This window comes from Gopherus evgoodei, chromosome 22, assembly GCF_007399415.2.
Source record: "Gopherus evgoodei ecotype Sinaloan lineage chromosome 22, rGopEvg1_v1.p, whole genome shotgun sequence".
Classification (NCBI taxonomy): domain Eukaryota; kingdom Metazoa; phylum Chordata; order Testudines; family Testudinidae; genus Gopherus; species Gopherus evgoodei.
In genome coordinates, this window is record NC_044343.1 from 10,956,788 (window position 1) to 10,979,087 (window position 22,300).

At 49.4% G+C, this 22,300-nt stretch overlaps 1 protein-coding gene across 4 annotated transcripts in view; it reads right to left on the minus strand.

The window, feature by feature from the left end:
* Nucleotides 1-22,300, minus strand: part of CSNK1G2 (casein kinase 1 gamma 2) — a 97,196-nt gene that overhangs the window by 33,121 nt on the left and 41,775 nt on the right. For 3 of the 4 annotated variants that reach the window (XM_030540144.1, XM_030540147.1, XM_030540148.1), the window contains exon 2: nucleotides 5,420-5,924. In XM_030540144.1, coding sequence (XP_030396004.1) covers nucleotides 5,420-5,606 — 187 coding nt within the window. In that variant the 5' untranslated portion in view covers nucleotides 5,607-5,924. Of the gene's footprint in view, nucleotides 1-5,419; nucleotides 5,925-16,721; nucleotides 16,733-22,300 lie in introns of those variants that run through there. The other variant, XM_030540145.1, reaches the window with a different exon arrangement.

Genomic DNA, 22,300 nt, shown 5'->3' on the forward strand with positions numbered 1-22,300 from the left:
CAAGCCTATGAGTCAGTCTGAGGTGGGAACACATCCCCTGCCCCTTTCTCTTAGGTCTCTTCACTAGACACCTGATGGACAATACCCTACAAGCATCTGAGCTTTCCAAGCAAGATCACCCCATGAGACTGAGCCCAGACATACAGCCATCACATCTGTGGCCCGGATCCTCTTAAAGGCCAGATTCCAAAGGCAGCAGCATAGACCAAGGGCACAGGGCTCATCAATGGGCAGCACCAGTGCTCACAGCAGCCCATCTTTCTAGCTGCTGCTCCTTGGCTAGCACTCTGTCATGCACAGCAGTGCTTTTCCTCTACTCCCTTTGGGCACAAGCCACCCTGGTAACAAGCCAGTCTCCCGGCTCTCATCCTTAACTTGTGGCAGCCAGAGAAAGCAGATGGCTGCACACTTCACAACCTCAATGCAGAGTAAGCCGCTGGGCCAGAGCCCGGTGCCAGGGCTGCTTTGGAAGAGGTGGCACGTGGCCCATTGGCCACCCCTGCTCTAAACAGCTTCCTCCTGCTTCAGATTTCAGAAGGCAGCAGCATTGGTCTCTGCTGTGGAAGTGGCCTGATCAAGGCATTAGGTGGATTGTAGTGCTGGCCCTTGGTAACTAGCTAGAAGGGGGTAAGTAGTGGGGGAATGTAGAGTGTTCTTGCAGCTCCCACCATACTCTCCAGCTGCAGCTGCTGCATTTTGAAACATGCCTAAGGGCAGAAGGTGGCCTCAAGGTTTCCAGCAAAGCAATTAAACTGGTGGGATGGGGGAGGAGCCAGGGTGGTAGTGGGTGTGGTGGGTGGGTGGAGGGGGAAAGGCCACTGCTGCTGGCTGGCCTGGATGAGCAGGCAAGTCACCATGATTGGATCTGCATCCAAGAGGGAAGGGCACAATCTCCTAGGCAGCCAAAGGATACCAGTGAGCAACAAGACCCAGAGATTGTTGAACCCCTCGACAGTAGAGTGCGGACGTCCTCTGGAGACGAGGAAGTTGTGGCTCCTATCCGTTCCTCAGATGACCTCTGCTTCTCTACCAGCCTCGCTCACTCACAGTTTGAGGCAGTTGCTCTCCACCCAAGCCCCGGTTTCCCTCCAACACGAGGCCAGCAGGGCAACATCACGGTGGGCGGGCCAAGAAAGGTGACTGGAAGCACATTGGCGGCAGCTTCTTGTTCAGTCTCACAAACCCGGCTCTCCGGAAGGAGTGTTCGTTTTCCTGTTGTCCTGGTTTCAATGTTTACACAATTATAAGCCAGTGAAGAAGTTCTGTCTGTATAGCCTGTAAGTTCTTTGGGGCAGGAACTGTCTCTCTCCCTATGTGTCTGTACAACACCAAGCACAAAAAGGGACCTGATCTCAACTGGGGCCTTCAGGTGTTACTGGAGCATACCTAGACCAGTGGTTTTCAACCTCTGGGTCCACAGACTATGTTTAAGATTTCCAAAGGGGTTCACAGCTCCATTCAAAATGTTTTAGGGGTCTGCAGATGAAAAAAGGTTGAAACTCCCTGCCCTAGATAATAAGATACATTGGGAACCAGAAACTCCTGCTGTCTGGCTTTCATTCCCCTCCTGGCTTTTAGCATATCCCTTAAGCCAACATTTTCAGAAATGGCTTCTGATTTTCAGTACCTCCTCCAAATGGGGCAATCAAGATCCAAGGTGCCTCCCCTCCCCAAATAAAATGGAGCACCAGCTTTTAAAAGTCAGGGGGTAAAGCTGGTCAATGTTACAAACAAGAAGTTGTGTGTGGAAAATCTTCCTTTCTGAAATGGACCATTTTTCTATGTTTTTTCCTCCCCCAAAACTGAAACTGTTCTCAAAAACACACAAGACAATTTAGTTTTGGTCATGAAAAGTTTCTGTGTTTTGAAAAGAAGCAAGTTCCCCTTCAAAACTGGAAACATGTCCAAAAGTCTGTTTTTTAAAATCCAAAACTAATTTTGGATTTTGCAACCAGTTCTGCTTTGGGTGCTTCATTTCCCCCAGGACAACTCTGCTACCAAGGACTGCTGCGGGGATTAGTGTGCGCACAAACAGAGCACTAGATATTCTCATTTACATTTGACACTGACTACATTAGTCTCTGTCCTAGGTCCTCTACTACGGCTGAATCAAAGATCTCTGTCGTTATCTGCTGGCTTCTCCCGCCTTGTCCCCCACATCCTCCCCAAAGAGGATGGCATTATTTGATTTCTCTCTGAGCAGGGAGTGTTTTCTCCAGTCATTTGGTGTCACTTTGGTTCCTTTGCACATGCTCTGGCATGCACATGGATCAAGGCTTGCATTTTTGATGAATGACTACTTTCATTTGGCTCCTGAAAGTGTTCTTGAGCCTTGAAATAAGTTAACAGCATTTCTGAGAAGGAAGTAAACTGGATTTTAGGAGCAAGCAGACCAAATTGCTCTGGCCTACACCTCTGTATTGGGACACTCCTCAGCCAGCCCAATGGCCCATTTTATCATGTAATTTAACAGACAAGCATCAATGTATTACTGGATGCGTGGGCCTCCTAGAATAACTGCATGCAGGGACTTGAACATCAATGGCAAGTAGAAATCCATCCCAACAAGCACCATTAACCTCTGCAGAATCCCAAATTCCAGTGGAAGAAGAAAAAGTTCCTTTTCTAGTCCTCATGGTTTCGAGCATAACCATGCACCTAGGAACCAATGCAGTGCCGCCTTCTTGAGTCTGCAAGCAGCCTGCTCTTAGGCCTCTCCTGCTGCTCAGACCTTGCCAACCTGTAGCAAAGTGAATGCAGACCAGGGTTTTACCCATTTATACTGCTGCTATTCAGAGCCTTGTAAGCAGCTGTGAACTGACAAATCTGGTCAATTTCTTTCTGCTGCAGCTTGAGAAGTCTCTGATGGGCAGCAGATGCAGGAATTGAAGCTATTTATTGGGGACGTGATCCTAAAGAAAGAGAGGCTGGGGAATGGGCACAATAGCAAAGACACTCACACTGGAGCAGCCAGAGGGTTGAAAAGGCAGAGTAGAGACCCCTCCTCAACTGCAACAGACTGCAGGAGGGGAACAGCCACAGAACCAGTCCCATACAAATCAACCCCAAGCCTCACTGCAATCATTTGGCTAGGAGGTGGGTAGAAGGGAAATCCTACAGAGACAGTTCTTCTCACTCCCAGCAGGCCAAGGTGGTTTGTGGGTTGGAGTGGGAAGCTTCCCATTTATCACGCATATACTGGCTGAAGGCTGACATACCAGCAAGTGCAGAAATCATTACATGGCAGGGCAGTACATGTTACTGCAGGAATTTACACCAGCCAAGTGATGTTCTAGGTGGAGAATATCAGGCCAGCAGGAGGAAGAGTTGGCAGAATTTCTCCACAGCTGGGGATCTGCAGCAGGCAGATTTCTTACTTCATCTCAGCCACTGATTGCATTCAATGCAGCAGCTGCAGGGCTGGGGTAGCTCCCTGCACTGCAGCTGTCTCACTCCCTGCACTGGGAGCAGCAGGTGAGGGAATGCCTTGCAGGATTTGGCTGTGACCCTCCCTGTTCCCTCATAACACTGTAAGGTGCTGCATGCAGCCTGCCACAGCTAGTCTGATTTTGGGAGGAGGGATCTGAGCTGCTCCCCAAGATTCAGGGAGACAGACTTCCCAGTTCCCCCAAGGCAGGAACCACTTGGCTTGGTTTTAAACACAGCCTTTCCCTAAGCTTTGCAATTAAGCTGCGATCACATCAGGGAGTCTGGGAGCAGGCTGGTTTGCCAGGCACCACCAAGTCTGTCACACTAGGCAGAGCTAGCATTAACTCAACGCAGCCAGAGTCAGCGTGTTGAACGCAGGGAGGTGGGCATGCTCTGTCTCTCCTTCTGTCCCTCCTTCCAGCCATATTGCCTCACAGGCTGCACAACTTCAGACACCATCCCGCTTGCTGGTTCTTCTCACAAGGCAGATGGTGCGAAGCAAAGCCCACATCTAGCTTTTGGTTCAGTTTGAAGAGATACAGGTTGGGGCAACAGACACCACTGGAGCCACTGTGACTGCCAGCTATCTCTTGGTAATGAGCTACATCAATTCTCCCTCTTACGCAGTTAATTTTCCAAATATTCTCTGCCTGGGCCAAAATGTTTGCCTGGTAAATACTTGCTCAACACGCTGAAGTTCAATTCACATTCCTAGAGGCACTGGAGAGCAACAACAGACTGCAAAGGGCCTTTCACAACTGCAGGACACCAGTGCAGAGCATGCCAAGCCAAGAGTTACAGCTTGCCAAAAACCTGCCGGTGAGCGTTTTTTGACAAGCAAATGGCCCTCTCCCCATCCTTCCCACCCTCAAACAATTTTGCTTTGTTCAAAGTTTCCTGATTTTTTTTAGACCCCCCCACAAAAATAATAAAAAGGAAAGCACCCAAGGATATTTTAAAAGAATATTTTTCAAAATCTCTCTCAGAAAATACTGTTTTCCAACCATCTCTACTGAGAGCTAAACACTTTTGGCTACTGCAGCTGTATGTTCTGTCCGACAGCAAATATTCATTCCCACCCTTTTCCCCATGTGCTGTTAGCAGATGCTCTCTAACACAGCCTGTCCCCAACTCCATTCTCCCTCTGATCTCCTCCCTTCGAGGGTCTGTCCTTACTTATAGGAAGTCGCCTGATGGTCAAGAGACTCCTGTCCACACTGTTCTTCCCAGGCAGAGAAGAAAGGAGAAGCGTACGCTGCAACCCATGAGTAACAGACATTTGCTGGAGTTTAGTGGAGCACATGATATAGATTCACAGATTCCAAAGCCAGAAGGGACCACGGTGATCATTCAGTCTGACCTCCTGTATAACACAGGCCACAGAACTTCCCTAATACAAATGTCTCTTTGTAGATACCTTGTGAAACCCATTCAAATTGACCCTGCCACAAAGACTGAAAATGCTGGGACTAAAGGGATCAATTTCATTATCAGATCTTCCCTACTGATGTCAAGAGGATGAGCAGAAACCCCTCTTTGACCATCAGCCCTCCTGCTTTAGGAGGGGCTTAGAAACATTTTAACTCACACCTTCCAGGTGGGGTTTCTGTGGTCACGGAGTCCAGTGCAAGGACACTGGGGAGAAGGTACCAGGGAGAAAGGAGGTATTTCTGGGAGAGAGATTTTATGCAAATGAGGCAATTCATATTTGTGAAATGCAAATCAGGGCATTGCCTTATTTGCATAGAAGAGCCAATTTTCTGGGCCTGCAGCCTTAACGCTGCTTGACACAGCTCCCTGTAAAGATCTATGGCAGGAGGGTGGGGAATGGTTCCCTTCTCTTACTCTCATAAAGGAGAAAGACACCGATATGCATCGCCCCTGAGTGTTCCCAGTAGGGAAAGGGATGTGAGAAGAGCTGGATGGATTTCACGGCAGCACCACAGTGCGCAGTCACTGCAAGGATGTCAATAAAATAGGCCCATCTCACCTAGACGGAGCTCCCCGAAATTGCCACATCCAATCTTCTTCCCGACACGGAAGTTGGGGCCCACCATTAAGACTCCAGAGTTAGTCCCTGCACTCCGGCTCCCATGGCTGCTCCTTCCTCCACCTGCCTTGGACATTCTTTTGCCTTCCTCTGTATCCCCTTTCCCTCCTCTCTTATCAAAATCCATAAGTTTGTGATACCCCGGCCTCTCCACGGTTACGCCGCTGCCATACAAATCCCAAAGCCACCGAAACTCAAAGGGGAGGGAAGGGAAGGAAAAATAAAAAAAAAGCTGGGCTCTTCTCGGTCAATACACCATCACGGTCTGAGATGGAGGGGAGGGGGCTGGGGGCGCCACTGCCACCCACAGGCGCCGGGCTACTGCAATGTTAGTGCTCTTGAAGGTCCCGCCGGGATTCTCATCTTCGCCTGCTTTGGCCCGCTCTTTGGTGAAGAGCGCATTCTGTGGAGAGGGTCCTGCCAGCTTAAATCCTTCGGCTCCCAACTGTAAAAGACAGAAGGACAAAATTAGTGTAAGGAACGAACGTGCATGCTTCCATAAAGTAGGGTGCATTATAAATTATGAAGAGCTTTTACAAAGGAGCACAGGGCAGGGGAAGGCACTGAAGTCGAACAGCTCAACAGTGTGAACGGAATGACCTTGGGAAACTCATCTGACCCCTCTTTCTGCCTCAGTTTATCCTCCTCATTTCACAGATGGATATGTACCTGGAGAGGAGGTGACTGAGGCTTAACTCGTTAACCATTAGGATGTGTGTTCAGATCCTGAGATGACAAATGCTAATGAAGCAGGGTTCCTTAGGGTAGCACCCAAAGAAACCCACTTGGGTGGATTAACACCTTCAGATGCAGATGAAACAGCCTCCTGTTCGCTCTTAGCAAGAGAGGGCTGTGTATGTGTGTGTGCGCACGCGCACACACAGAGGTCCTTTGGAAGACATTTTTTATTTTGCAATAGGATTTGAGGGTAGGGAAAGAGACAACCAGACAAAACCATCCTGGCTGCTCTGAGGCCCCAGGTGAATTCTGGGCTCCGACCCACAGCAGTAGTGCAAGGCAGGCACGCACGGCTTGGGGAAGACAGCCCCACACTACTGGTCCTGGGGTCTCCAGCAGACGGACAGACACCCCATCTGGATAGCAGATTTACCATTTTCTATTAGACTTCTAAACCTTTGTCATCTTTCTACAGAGAAGTTCACTGGGGTGGTTTGGGAGCAGGATGCCTAGTGAGCATTCCTGGAGAAGTCAGTAGGGGGAACAAAGGATTCTGGACTGAAAGGGAGTCATCAGAGAGATGCTGCTTATTGGCCATACCTGATGGGACAGACGCAGCCCCAGAGAGGCAGTTGAAGAGGAAGTGAGTCACTAGACTACTTGGAACAATGGGGAAACAAAAGGACCCTGGGATTTACTATGCAGTCAAAAGAGAATCTTCCCTCCCACACTCCAGCATAGGAATTTCCTGGGTTTGAAGACATCCACTCTCACCAGGACAGACGCACACAAGCTAACTCAGAGAACTTTTTGCTGTGCATGAGCTGCAATAATGCAGTCTGTGTTCTGCCTAGCATGGTCTACAAGCTGTATCAGTTAGGGGTGGAATTATTATTATTTTTTAAAATAGTATATAGATTAGCGTCTATGGAGGTAGTTACGATGGTACTACTCCCCTGCCCCCACAGTGTAGATGCATTTCACTGGTATAAAACAGGGCTTGGACTGGTTTACAAAAGAAGCAATCACATTAGTGTGAGCCCCTTTTCAAATCAATGTGGTGCACCTAGGGATTTGCACTGTCACGGCTACACTGGTGCAAAACCAACCCCGTCTGCACAGACAGGGGCTGGGATTCTCTCTACTTCCTACCAGTTGTTAACGAGCTTTGTTTTTATTTGAAAAGCTGCAATGAGGCAGAGTGACTGCCAGGGCCTTTGATGCACGAACCGCTGGGGTGCTGGGCCCGGGGACAAAGATTCTGCTGCTTCAATTGCAAGCTCCTGAGGGTAGGAACTGCCTTTTTGCTGTGGGCTTGTACAGCACCCTAGCACAGTGAAGTCCTGATCTCTGACTGGAGCCCCTAGACCCTACTGCAGTCTAAATAAACGCTGCCCATTAAAGAATGGCACTATAGGACTGCCAAGAGGTTCCTATGAAGCCTTCAGAGGGAGGCAAAGCATGAGGGGATCCCCAAGGATAACTTAGGGAGGGAAGACCACGTTCCACGTTCCCCATCCAGTGGAGGAGGTGAGGGAAAGAATTACAGCCAGCGAGTGCAGGAGAAAGGGCAGCACAGAGCAGAGACCTGGACTGGCAGGGACAGTGCTAATGGATGGCAGCATGCTCTGCCAGACTCTCCCACCCTGCAAGGTCCCTGTGCTCGGGTTCCAGCCCAAGCCTGGAAATCTATACAGCAATGAAACAACGCCTTAGCCTGAGCCCCACAAACCAGGTGGGCTGCCACGGGCCAGCCGCTGAGTAGACATACCCACAGAAACAAGGCATCCCATCTTGGGGGCAGCAAGCAGCCTTTAGCTATCCTGGGAACAAAGGAGGCAAGAGAGAGGCCCATGAAGAGACAGGTACAAGAATTGCTGCGGCAAGGTAACTGGATGCAAAGTTAATTGGCAAGCATTGGGATGTGGCAAAGGGGTTCCCAGGGCTACACAGAGACAGCTGCAGACAGTAGGTATACAATTGTTCTGGGATGGAAGCAGCTGCCGAGGAGCAATAAACTCAGAGACTTTTACTGGGGAAAGGCGGGTGGGGCACGAATACCATGTGGGGCAGGCTGTCAGGGGAGGGATGAGACAAGTGAGCGTCACGATGAGCTGAAGGTTACAGCGCTGGACTGGCATGCAATGCAGGGCTGGGTTCTATGGCAGAGTAGGGAACTGATTCCCTCCTGGAAAATCTTGGGCAAATCACTGAAGGTAAAGTTTTCAGAAGGGCCTACGTGACTTAGGTGCCCAAGTCTCATAGGAAACCAATGGGAATTATGCTCCTAAGTCACTTGACAATAGTACTGAGGGGCCTAAGTCACTTTGAGGGTGAAATTTTCAAAAGCACTTCAGTATCATTTTAAAAAAGTGACTTAGGCACTTAGAGCCTAAATCCTATTGACTTTCTATGAGACAGGCTCCCAAATCACATAGACATTTTTGAAAATTTGACGCTCAGGGTGTCTGCACCTCAGTCCCCACCCATAAAATGAGGATAACAGTCCCTGCCACCCGCCCTATGCCTGTTCAGTCTGAGCTTTTTGAGGCTTAGTCTGATCTCTCACTACAACTCTTGTCTACACTAATGGGGGCATATAGAATACAGGCACCCTATGGGCAGCTATATGCACTAGTGAAAGGCTCCAGAAGGGGGACACAGCAAGGAAAAATTCTGGCTGGTCCCTGCTGTCTCCCTGAAACCGGAGCCTTTCCCATGGCAGGCACAGCTTGGGGATAGAGTCAGCTGTGTAGGGTACATAATCTGGGGGTTCAGGCATGTGGGGCACTCTACCCATGTAAGCTATGCCTCACCATCTACACCCATGCTAGCTGGGTGTGCAGTGTCTGTGTGACACATGCCACTGTAAGTGTCAACATATCTTATCAAGTATCAGAGGGGTAGCTGTGTTAGTCTGGATCTGTAAAAGCAGCAAAGAATCCTGTGGCACCTTATAGACTAACACGTTTTGGAGCACGAGCTTTCGTGAGTGAATACCCACTTCGTCGTGTGAAAGTAGAATGAATTATATAGTAAGAATAGAAAGGATTAAAGAAATATTGTCTGTACCTTTAAGCAAAGTTGTTGGAATGTTGCAACCAGGTGTCAGGAATACAGACATTAACATAGAACAATTGCACCGTTTAAGGGCAATTGGTGAAGCATTAGCCTTAGATCGATAACAGTTAGTAAGGAAATAGGATATGCATGCTGTGCCCCAGGTGAATTTTACTGTTTTGATTTCTTTGTCCCTTTGTCTAAATTCCCGCTCTTTTATCTGTATAAATAAGACTGTTTGGGCCTTGCATGGCCACTCACATATTCTGAATGTTATTGGCGGAGCGCTGCGCTAATAAACAGAGTGGTCTGACAAATTGTGAGTCCTGATTCTAACTTTGACAATTTGGAGGTTCCACTGAGATGGCAACCGTCTTCACTGGGGCTGTGTGATTCCTGACTGTTTTTGTGGGATGACCGTGGCAGCCGGCACCTGGGCATTTGGCCCAAGCGGTCCCCCACTAGAGCGGAAAGGCGCACAGCCACAGTGAGGTCTACGCCATCGAACCTGTTGGTTCCCACTCTATTCTGGTAGGGATCCCGGGATCTGACATCAGGAATCTGGTCAGGTAATTATTTCTGTGTTTTGTGCATGTCACGAAAGCTCATGCTCCAAAACATCTGTTAGTCTACAAGCTGCCACAGGATTCTTTGCTGCTTTGATGTATCTTATGTCGATATACAGCACCGACCACAGCTGGGCCCTGATCTTGGCTGGGCCTTTAAGGTGCTACCTTAATATGAACAATGAGTAACTAGACACCACAGCGAGAAGTCTATTTCACCCCTCCCTTGAGTTTTCTTCCCATGAGGATGGACACAAACATCTCTTGCACAGTGGATCAAAATGTTGTATTTCATGGCCACCTCTCAGCTCCTCTTTCCCTACAACACAGCTCCAAAGGGAATAATTATTAAGCTTGCTGGGGGACAGAGTAAAATTTTTCTGCTCACAAAAAGGTAGGGCACAGAGCACATTAGTTTTGCCTGCTGGATGTTCAGCCCAGATATGCAATATACCCTGAGAAGACACCTGGTTTAGCCTGTTACAACACAGATTGTTCAGATCAGTGATGGGAAGGAAAAAGTCAAGGGGTGAAAAGACAAGAGCACGTGTGGTGCAGAAGTTGGAACAAGGAAATAGGGATCAGGAGCTTTGCCAGGTATGTACCCTCAAGCAAATCAAAAGTCCCTCTGTGCCTCAGTTTCCCCACCTCACAGTGGTGCTATATGGCTCAATTAAGGTGCTCTTAGAGTCATCCTCCAATGAGAGACACTCTAGAGAGCAAAGAGATCAACACTAAAAACATTTTTCTTAAATACATTTGTAAAAAAAATGCCCAGGGAGGCAGTAAAGCCCAGAGGATAAGGCAACAGATTGCGAGGACACCTGCCACCAACTCTGTGGGTAGTCTTGGGCAAGTAACTTCATTGCTGCCTCAGTTTCTCCTTCTGTGAAATGGGGATTGAGATACTTACTTGTCACTGTACAGCACTAGGTTGTCTACGGACAGGCAGAGCTAGATGGGGCAAAAGAGCTAGACAGGAGTAAAAGGTCGTTACATATTCTAACAACACTTAATCCATTGTTGAGGAACGTTTGTCTGCAGGGGGCAACCTCACGACCATACCAAGAAAAAGCATCAAATCAGACAAGTAGGAGCAGGGGAGTAGCATCTTAGACTATTTCCCTTAAATAGGCATCCTCCCTGCCTTTGCCAGACTGGCTGGGTTTTATTTCTGCAAACCTGGCTACCCGTGTGTAGGTATCAAACAGGGATCTGCCTTCAGGCTAAGTTTCCAGGGCAGAGGTCTTGTCTGTAGTACGACTGGTGCTACCGCTTGGCCCAAATCCCTGTGTCACTTTTATACTCTAAAAACATACAAGCTGCCAGACTGGATCAGCTCAGGAGTCCTGCCACCAGTAACGGCGAGCACCAGCTGCTTTAGAGGAAGGTGCCGTGCTGCACTAGCCTGTCCCCAGAGCAAGTTCCCTATCGACTCCCAAGTGTCAAGGCTTGCTCATCCCTGAAGCAAGGTCTCTCAGTGTTTACTCTGGGTGCCGGTACAGTGCAACCCAGTTGCCCCCCAAACTGGTGGCAGTGTAATTCAAGCCCAAATCCTCGCCTTCCTCCGCTCCCAGAAAAAGAAAAAAAAAACCAAAAAACAAAAACACCACTACAATCAGTTTACATGCTCTGGAAGCTGGGCTCTGGCCCAGAAGGTGTACGCTCCATTCATCCGAGACACATATCTTCACTCTGCAGTGCAAAACTCCTACTGCTTCCTGGACACAAATCTGGGCTTGTTCCTTCATTAACCGAAAATGCCACCTTAGAAGTTCCAGGAAGCTAAATACAGTCTCAGAAGTGCAGAGGGTCAGTAGAAGACAAATGCATTCTGGGACACGCTTTCCACCAATGTTAATCACCTCTGCTTTGTCCCAGCTCAGCCCTCTGGATTTAAAGCAAACAGATCTGGAAAGTAAACTCCACCACCAGCTCCTCCCCTGGGTTCCCTTCCCCAGCTCTGCAGGCTCCAGCCACACCCACCTAAACCCTGGCTCCAGATTCATATTCTAAGTTGCTACATTACCTGTGGGTTAAACAAGCAAACCCACACCTCTCCAGCGCACAGCCTCCAGGAAATGAACACACTGCAAGCCCTGAGGCTTGGCCAAGGCTCATAAAACTTTTTATAGCATCTCAACAGCTATTAATAATAAAAAGGCTTTTTGTGCTAAAGAACGTGCAGGGGAAGGGAGGATACAGAACTACAGTGGAGGGAAAGAACCATACAGGTCCCAGTGGTGTCAGGGAGGCTGCTGCTTAGCACCCAAACACTCAGTACCAATGGCAGGGTTAAGCTTGAAAAGGGAGGGACATAATCTGATGGAAGCTCCTGGCTTCCGCTCCTGAAGTCCTGACCCCTGCTCAGAGTGATTCCCACTCTGACCATGGGCATGTCACTCAGCTTGTCTTTGCCTCTGTAAAACAAAGGTTGCACTGCACAAATTCATGGCCTCTCAGGTCAACTGCAGGGATAGAACCCAGATCATCCTACCCCAAAAGCTCAGGGTCCTGCCTCCTGCACTAAAGGAGAATCTCCAGGAGCTGTTTCATAGAGTTGAAGACCAGAAGGGACTACTGAATCATTTGTCTGATCTCCTGTATATCACGTCATCAAATTTCACCCACTACCCCAAAAGGAGCACACCCACTTCAGTCCTCAGGAGACTAAATTGTGTGTGACTAGCAGAAAACAGGAGAAATGGAGGTGCCACCAATGCCTGATGCTCCCCACCCCTCAATTGCAGAGAAGTGATGAGGTGAGATGTGCCCAAATGATCCCAGCAGGTGACTTGTATGCCATGCTGCAGAGGAAGATGAAAAAAACCCAAGGTTCCTGCCAATCTAACCTGGAGAATATTCCTTCCTGACCCCAGATCAGGCTATCAGTTACATCCTCACCATGTGAGAAAGACACCAACCAAGCATTTAAGACAGGATTTTCTATATCACCTCAAACCACTGGCCCATTCCACCTGCCTCTAGCTGAACTGCTACTTCAGAGGAAGAAAAAAAAGCTAGATTACAACTGTGCACTGGGGGTGGGGGAAAGCATTCTTTCCTGACCTCTTCAGGCAACCCGTTGAAGCCCTGAAGCATGAGATTATAGCCCTCATAAAACTGAGCTATAAATCTTCACTCTACAGGGCCTATGACATATGGCTGAGCAGTTTCCAGTAGAAGGTAGTGGTGCACACACACAACTCCCTTCTACTGCCCTTTACTACTTCGTCCTCACGTCCTCCCACCCACAACGCAGGCACCTCCTCTGCCTCTTTCCTGCTGCCCCTTGTGCTTGGTACTCTCTCCCACAAACCCATCCACCTACCTTCCTCCTTCTCCACTTTCAAATCTCTGCTCAGTCTACATTCCTATTCTGTCACCTATGGGGAGTGTGTGGGGGCGAGAGGAGGGCAGACAGCCAGGAGTTATGCAGAGTCATCCAGAGGTGCCCGTGTTTTTCCAAGTAGCCATGTGATCCTATTCCAGTCACGCTGCTCCTTCCTATCCCCCTCTCCATCTGTATATGGCCCCCGCCGTTGCTTTGCAAGGGATTCCGACTGCATCCTCTTCAGGGCTGGAACTCAAGCTGCCCAACACACGCTCAGACACTAGTGCTACTCATCCCTGGCCAAGGCTGCTGCAAGGGTAAATGTCTGAAGATGAAAAACACTATGTAAACCCAGGGTGTTGTTAGCCTTTGTTGCTGTCCCTCTGGGAGGGGCTGGGAGCCGGACGCGTCAGAGTCGTAGCATTCTACTAGCCATCTCTGCTCTGTGCCAGTGGTGTCTGGAGGGATATTTGCAGTTCAGTCCCTGGGAAGTGGCTGTTCTGGAAGAAGGAGCCAGCAGAAACTGGTTGATCTGTGTCACTTCGTGTCCCCAGTGACTAATACCTGCCTGGCTCTGCCCAACGAGCTGAAGCCCTGGCACTGCAATGATGTGGCCTGATACATCATACCTAGCTATCGCTGTGGACCACAAGACACATGTCAGGCCTGACAGAGATCAGGGCTGTCCCTGGGAATAAGAGAAGCAAAGCAGCAGCCCATTTTTTTTAGGATGAGGCAAGGGCGGTAGGGCAAGAGTTAGCTGAAGTTCTGTTCATGCCACTGATGCACTGGGCTCCTCTGCAAGCTTGCTCTGTGCTGCACACACCCCAGCATGTAACACAGAAAACTAAATCACATATCCCCCTAGCTTCTGTCCACCTGCACTACACACAGACTACTGCCCTACAGCCATGGGAGCTGGGCATGCGCTGAATTCCATCTTTCAAATGGGGAAACTGAGGCACAGAGAGACCAAACTCCCCCCGCCCCGACTTGCCGAAGAACACCCAGTGAGTTAGCAGCAGAGCTGAGAACAGAGCCCACCTCCCCTGCTCTGCCCAGACAGCAACCTCTCATCTTAGCAGAGCAGGAAACAGGGTGGGAAAGGTGGAAGCCCTGTTTTGATCCCTCAGCTTTGTTCTTTCCTAAGCCTTGAGCGTGCAGAGAGCAAGCACATGATATCCTGTTCATTCTTCTCCTGCTTGATAATTTCCTCTTCAGACTCAGCACCTGCAGTTGCCCCCTCTGTCCACTTCCAGACTATCTTTCTACTCCCCTCCCTTGCTTGCTTTTACCTTGTGCCTCCACAACAGACAAGAGAGCCTTCTCCTCTGTAATTCCTGACATCAGGAACAGCTTCCCTGCTCTCTGCTGCCACCTCCTCGGAAGATGTCCCTGTGCTCCCCACTAGCGCTCGTCTCCTATGAAGCAGCACATACTTCAAACTGGGGGAAGTGAGCAGGCGATGTGTGAACCATGCTGCTTCATACCCAGTTTGCATTTTGAATCAGACCTTTATGCTCAGCCCTGTGGAATTCCAGGGTCAGATTGTTTTCACAGAGCCAGGCAGACGACAGCCAGTGTGCACAGACGGAATTCCAGCCCCCAAGTTTGTTTCACTTTTAAAAAGGGAGCCATAGGCCAGGCTGCGTAAGGGAATTTCAGACAATGAAACCAGACAGCAGTCCTACCAGAAGGGAAAAAATAAGTTTATAGTCTTAATAAATAGTGCTTCCTGTGAAGTGCTCGGGGACTGCCAGGCTGTGGGAGGACAGATGTGGGGGAAGAGTTGCATACACGTAAAGTAGCAGTGATTCTATAGCTCTTGCTCACCAGAACTCTGATCTGGGCCCACATGAGTACATGCATCCAGAGCTTGAAAATAATGCTTCCACAACTGTTTTCCAACCCTGCTAGACAGATGCTCTTGAATACAGCTCAGGGATTGTCTGCCCTGGCAGAACTATGGCTGTGTAATTATATCAATATAACTCCCCATCTGGGCATACCATTCTGGAATTAATTGCTGCCCTTCCAAAGGAAAATAATTATACTGGAATAAAGTCACTTATTCTGGAGCAGTGTGTCTACATGAGAAGTTATACCAGCATAACTATAGCGGGATATTTATCCCAGTATAGTTCTGCTGATCAATTTACCCATGTGGACCTAACCCTAAGACTTAACTTTCTGACTGTGTGGAGGAACCTTGGATCTATGGCTGAAGAGCATCAAAGAGTTGGTGTTCTTTTGGACTTTGATGCCCTATGGTACTAGATGAACAAGACTGGTATCCAGGTGTGGATTTTACTTATGCTGCACATAAGGGAAGTCCAGAGCAAGTTTTATTTAATGCGGTGCAGGGAATGGGAAGAGTGGGGTACAGGTCTTACAGCTGTGAACAGGGACTCTGTCAGAAGCAGAGAGGTACTGCGTAATTTGGGGTTTCTGACTGTTTTAACGAAAAACCTGGCTGGGCACTTTGGAGTTTAAGGTAGTAGGAACATAAGAACAGTCATACTGGGACAGACCAATGGTCCATCGAGCCCAGTATCCTGACTTCCGACAGCAGTCAGAGCCGGAGGCTTCAGAGGGAATGAAGAGATCAGGAAAATTACTGAGTGATCCATCCTTGTCATCCAATCCCAGCTTCTGGTAGTCAGAGGTTTAGAGACACCCAGAGCATGGGTTGCATCCCTGCCCATCTTGGCCAATAGCTACTGAAGAACCTATCCTCCATGAACTTATCTAATTCTTTTTTGAAACCAGTTATACTTTTGGCCTTCACATCCTCCCCTGGCAATAAGTTCCGCAGTTTGACTGTGTGTTGGGTGAAGTAGTATCTCAGACCCTGCATCCCTCAATACATTCCCCCCAGCTATACTAAACTTTTACAACGGATCAACCTCATCATAACCACCATATAAACTACTGTCAAGGCAGAACTTTCTTTTTTTAAAAAACTTTATGCAGACCAACTTGATTCAAATTTGGATTTAAAAAAAATCTATAGACTTGGGGATGGAGGGGACTTTAAAATAATTGGATTTAAGTTTGGTAGAAGAAATTCCAAGTGATCTATGGCCTTAAAACAACCAACCATCTCCTTGCAGTGTTTGCACCCTAAGTACTGCGACCTAGAGAAGCTAAAAATTAAATAAATTAGAGAGACAAGTGTAAGTGACTGTAGCAGCCCAGCAAAGGGAAATGCTAAAAAGGAAAAACTTCAAAGATTCAAAGTACCATGAAACAGGCCAGGGGAAAAAAATGGAAAATTGTTTTAAAAAATAAAAGCATTGTATTCTTTTTATTTGCCAGCTGGGCCTCAAGCTTTTCCCCACCAAGAAGAGGGCTAGAGACATAAGGTGTTTTTTGTTTTGTTTTGTTTGTTGTTTGTTTTTAAAAAGGAAAGCAGCGATTCTCATATGATCACATGCCTCCATGAACTGAGAATTTAAGTATGACACCAAATAGGAAGAAAGACTAATAAAATTTAGAAACCCCATAAATATTGAAGAGTAAATTGAATTTTTAAAATTCTTTCCATTGCAGTAAAGCACCAATGTTAGAAATAGGAAAGAAGCTACTATTTTTATTACAGTACCTCCTCGAGGCTCTAGCCAAGATCAGGGCTGCATTGTGCTAGGTGCAGTACATAAACAGTCCCTGCCCCAAGGAACTTACAAGTAAAAGGGACAAAACAAAAGGGTGGGGATAGGAAAAAGACAAGGCACAGAGGAGAAGAAATGACTTGCCCAGGGTCACACCACAAATCAGTGGCAGGGCTGGGAATGGAATCCAAGAGTCCTGACTATTAGCCGAGTGCCCTACCCACTGCCTTATGTGAAGGGTGTTTACAATCTAATTGTTAAGTATTTAAAAAATCATCTCTACTAGGCACCTGATCCCTGTATTTCACTGTCTACATTACACTTTGCAAGAAAAGGAACAGCTGCATCCAGAGGAAAAGTCTCTTAACAAGACTTAAAAAACCCACAAAGCAAAATCTCCTGGAATTAGATAACCCATAGGGATAGGTCACTGCAAATTAAAAGGCTAAAAATATTCACAGCCACCCACTCCTGGCCCCAAATAAACCAAATTGGAAACATCTTTTCAAATATACAGCAAAAACCAAACCAACAAACAAAACCAATGAGTGACTGGTACACTTACCTGGCTGGACAAGAAGAAATAGCTCAGGACGGGAAGAAGGGGTGGGAAATCAAGTGCCCTTAAGAGTCAGACTCATAAGGAGTTTTTTCAAAAGTCAAAAGAGTTTTAGTTTATAACAGATAAACGTCTGCTGGTCTTAAAACAAAGGAAGATTCAGCATGTTTTAAAATAACCTGCAGACAGTCCCGGATGACATCTAGGGAGGTTTACAGTTAAACTTCTATTCCAGTCTTGAGGGCCGGTAGGCAGCCCTTGTCATTATGACACAGGAAAGGATGGCATTTGGTACAGAGGCTTCCCAAAATGATTGTTCGTGAAAGTTGCATATGGGATTTTTTAAGCATGATGGCTCTTCTCCAGAGGTGACAGTTTTAAATGGTTAGAACCAAGCACTAGTTTTAGGTTGAGGCCCTCAAGTTCTACTGTCAGCAGAGTCAGTGAATGCTGAGTGGCCCAAGACACCTCTCAGAGTCATCTCAACTATGCCATGGAAGAGAAAGGAGGAACAGAGAACTAATAACCAGACACTGCATCATAGTCTGCAAGTAAACAGGTTAGTTCAGCTGTTTAAAGGTCTCTTGCTTGTGAATGGTCAGTGAACGCTCCAGTCCAAGCAGCCTCCATGACGAACTCAAGCTTGCCGTCACTGCCAGTGCTGACACAGACAGCCCGCCCCAGCTCTGTGCTCTCTTGCTTGTGCCTCACTGCAATTACAAAGTTGTGTGATAAGAGTGAAAGTGTACCCTTCCTAAAATACATCTACATGAACAGCAGGGAAGGTGGAAGGGCTGAAGGCTACTAGTGCCTGAAATCATAGGAAGTCAACCACCAAGGTAACACCTGCCCCATTCTACAGAGCACAACCCTCCCCATAGCCTGTGTGGGTCTCCAGCTTCATCTACCATTCTCCTATGGAGCCATCTACAGACAAGCATCTCCACACTGCTTGGCTCTCCAAATGTTCAGCTACTTGTGCCTGGAACCACAGTCAGAGAAGAGGGGAAAACGTCAGCAATTCCTGTTCACGTTTGAGTAGAGAGATGGCCGTACTTCGGTTACCAGCTCTAGATGTTGACAAATGGAGAAGGATTCAGAAAAAAGAGCTAGAAGAACTATTTGAGGTCCGGAAAACCTGCCTTCTCGGATCTCAGTCTGTTTAACTTATAAAAGAGAAGGTTAAGAGGAGACTTGCTCACGGTCTCCTAAATACCTACATGGGGGGAGAACTTCCGACAGAGGGCTCTCTAACCCAGAAGACCTAAACAGTCAAAGGTTAGAAGGTGAAATGAGGCAAATTCAGACTGGGAATAAGATGCACTGGGTTTGTTTTTTTAAAGATACATGAGTAAAACTACTGGAACAACTCACTAAGGGACATGGTGGATCCTTCGCCACTTGAAGTCTTTCCATGAAGAGTGGACGTCTTTCTGAAAGGTAGGTTCTAGCTCAACCAGAAGTTATGTGCTTGATGCAGGAATCACTGAAAAGACGGTTACTCACCTTTGTAACTGTTGTTCTTCGAGATGTGTTGCTCATATCCATTCCAGGTAGGTGTACGCGCCGCGCGTGCACGTCTGCCGGAAACTTTTTACCCTAGCAACTCCAGTGGGCCGGCAAGTCACCCCCTAGAGTGGCGCCACTATGGCACTAGATATATACCCCTGCCGGCCCACCCGCTCCTCAGTTCCTTCTTGCCGGCTATTCCGACAGTGGGGAAGGAGGGCGGGTGTGGAATGGATATGAGCAACACATCTCGAAGAACAACAGTTACAAAGGTGAGTAACCGTCTTTTCTTCTTCGAGTGATTGCTCATATCCATTCCAGGTAGGTGATTCCCAAGCCTTACCTAGGCGGTGGGGTCGGAGTGAGAGGTCGCGGCCTGGAGTACTGCAGAAGCAAAGGCCGCATCATGTCTGGACTGCTGAACCAGGGCGTAATGGGAAGCGAATGTGTGGACCGATGACCAGGTCGCCGCCCTACAAATCTCTTGGATCGGTACGCGGGCCAGGAAAGCCAGCGATGATGCTTGTGCTCTGGTGGAGTGAGCAGTCACACGACCCGCTGGAACGTGGGCCAGGTCGTTGCAGGTCCTGATGCAGGAGGTAACCCAGGAAGATAGCCTCTGGGAGGAAATCGGCAGCCCCTTAACCCGGTCCGCTACCGCCTCAAATAACTGGGGGGACTTGCGGAAGGGTTTGGTCCTGTCCACATAAAATGCTAGCGCCCGACGTACATCTAGCGAGTGGAGCTGTTGCTCTCTGCGGGACGAATGGGGCTTTGGGAAAAAGACTGGGAGGAAAATCTCCTGATTAACATGGAAAGCTGAGACCACCTTGGGAAGAAAGGCAGGGTGAGGCCTCAGCTGTACCTTGTCTTTATGGAAGATGGTATACGGCGGGTCCACTGTGAGGGCCCTCAGTTCGGACACTCGTCTAGCTGAGGTAATGGCCACTAGGAAGGCGGTCTTCCACGAGAGGTAGAGCAGGGAGCAAGTAGCTAATGGCTCGAATGGAGGGCCCATGAGCCAAGTTAGGACCAGGTTGAGGTCCCATGAAGGGGCTGGAGGGCGGATTTGTGGATAGAGCCGCTCCAGTCCCTTCAGGAATCTCGCCACCATAGGGTGGGAGAAGACAGAACAACCGTCCATTCCCGGGTGAAACACGGAGATGGCCGCTAGGTGGACCCGGAGGGACGACAACGCTAGACCCTGGGTCTTGAGGGACCAGATGTAGTCTAAAATAGTGGTGACGGGAGTCTCCACAGGGCGAAGAGCTTTCTCTGAACACCAGCAGGACAAACGCTTCCACTTAGCTGAGTAAGTCGCCCTGGTGGAAGGCTTTCTACTGCCCATGAGAACCTCCCGAACCGGGGTAGAACAGCGCAGCTCGGAGCCTGTCAACCACGCAGGAGCCACGCCGTAAGGTGCAGAGACGGAAGGTCCGGGTGACATAGCCTGCCGTGGTCCTGGGTGATCAGGTCCCGATGTAGGGGCAGGGTAACTGGGTTGGCTACTGAGAAGTCCAGCAACATGGGGTACCAAAGCTGTCTGGCCCATGCTGGAGCTATGAGAATCACCCGGGCTCTGTCTCTGCGCACCTTGAGGAGAACCCTGTGTATCAGCGGGACGGGAGGGAATGCATAACACAGGTGGGCTGTCCATGGGATCAGGAATGCATCTGCTAGAGACCCTGGTTCCCGACCCTGGAAGGAGCAGAATGCTCGACACTTCCGGTTCTGCCTGGACGTGAAGAGGTCCATCCGCGGACGACCCCACCTCTGGAAGAGTGAGAGGGCGACGTCCGGACGGAGAGACCACTCGTGCGAACGAAAGGATCTGCTCAGCCGATCCGCCAGAGTGTTCCGCACTCCCGGGAGATAGGAGGCGGAAAGGTGAACCGAATGGGCTATGCAAGACTCCCAGAGGCGCACTGCCTTGAGACACAGGGGAGAGGATCTGGTGCCGCCCTGCTTGTTGATGTAAAACATGGTCGTCGTGTTGTCGGTAAACACCGCGACACAACGACCTTGAAGGAGATGGACAAACGCTTGACAAGCAAGGCGGACCGCTCTCAACTCTCGTATGTTGATATGGAGGTTGATCTCTTGAGGTGTCCACAAGCCCTGAGTTCTCTGGGTGCCACAGTGCGCTTCCCAGCCCAGATCTGAGGCGTCCGTGGTCAGGGATGCTGAGGGTTGGGGCGGATGGAACGGGAGCCCCGCACAGACCATGGACCGGTCTAGCCACCAGCGAAGAGAGTCCAGTACCCTCTGAGGAACGGTGACGACTGTGTCCAACAAATGTCTGGCCGGCCGATACTGCGCAATGAGCCATGATTGAAAAGGCCTCATGTGGAGACGAGCATATGCCGTTACGAACGTACAGGCCGCCATGTGGCCTAGAAGGGCCAGACATGTTCACAGAGAGGTCAGCGGGGCCGCCTGCAAACGTAGAATGATGGCTGACAGCGACTGGAACCTGGGGAAGGGTAGCTGCGTGGGGAGCAGAGTAGACTTGTCCACATTGATGACGAGGCCCAAGGCAGCAAAGAGGGTGCTGATCCTGTCGACATGGGCGCGGACCTGCAGCTCCGATGTGCCTCGGATCAGCCAGTCGTCCAGGTAGGGGAAGACGTGAATGCGGCAACGTCGAAGATGTGCGACGACTGCCATGCATTTCGTAAACACCCTCGGGGCTGTAGAGAGGCCAAACGGAAGGACCGCAAACTGATAATGTTGGCAGCCGACCACAAAGCGAAGAATCGTCTGTGTTGGGGGGCAATGGAGATGTGAAAGTAAGCGTCCTGCATATCGAGGGCAGCGTACCAGTCTCCGGGATCCAGGGATGGGATGATGGTTCCAAGGGATACCATGCGGAACTTCAACTTCACGATATACTTGTTGAGTTCCCGCAGGTCAAGGATGGGCCTGAGGCCGCTCTTGGATTTGGGGATTAGAAAGTAGCGGGAATAACCCCCCTTGCCCTTCTCGTTGACCGGAATCGCCTCTACGGCTCCCTTGACAAGGAGCGCGTGTCCCTCCTGACGGAGGAATTGCTCGTGAGAGGGGTCCCTGAAGAGGGACGGGGAAGGAGGATGGGAGGGGGGGGGCGAAGAAAACTGCAGGCGATAACCGGCCTGCACCGTACGCAAGACCCAACAGTCCGACGTTATTCAGGTCCACGCCGGGAGGAAAAAAGAAAGGCGGTTGGAAAACTGCGGGGAGGGATCCGGAGGGGAAACTGGTACTGCGCCCTCGGGCACACCTTCAAAAGGAAGGCTTAGGCCCTGGAGAGGCCTTGGCGGAGCCTTGGTTCTGCCCCGCTTGGCCACCGGACTGCCTGCGGCGGTTGTTCCTGCCGCGGCGCCTAGAGAGGTCCTGCCTTGAGCGGAACTGGGGGTACGGCCGCCGCTGCTGCTGCTGGTTTTGCTGCCGGAATGGCCTGCGCTGCGTCACAGGCGTGTGCATGCCGAGCGACCGTATTATGACCCTGTTGTCTTTGAGGTCTTT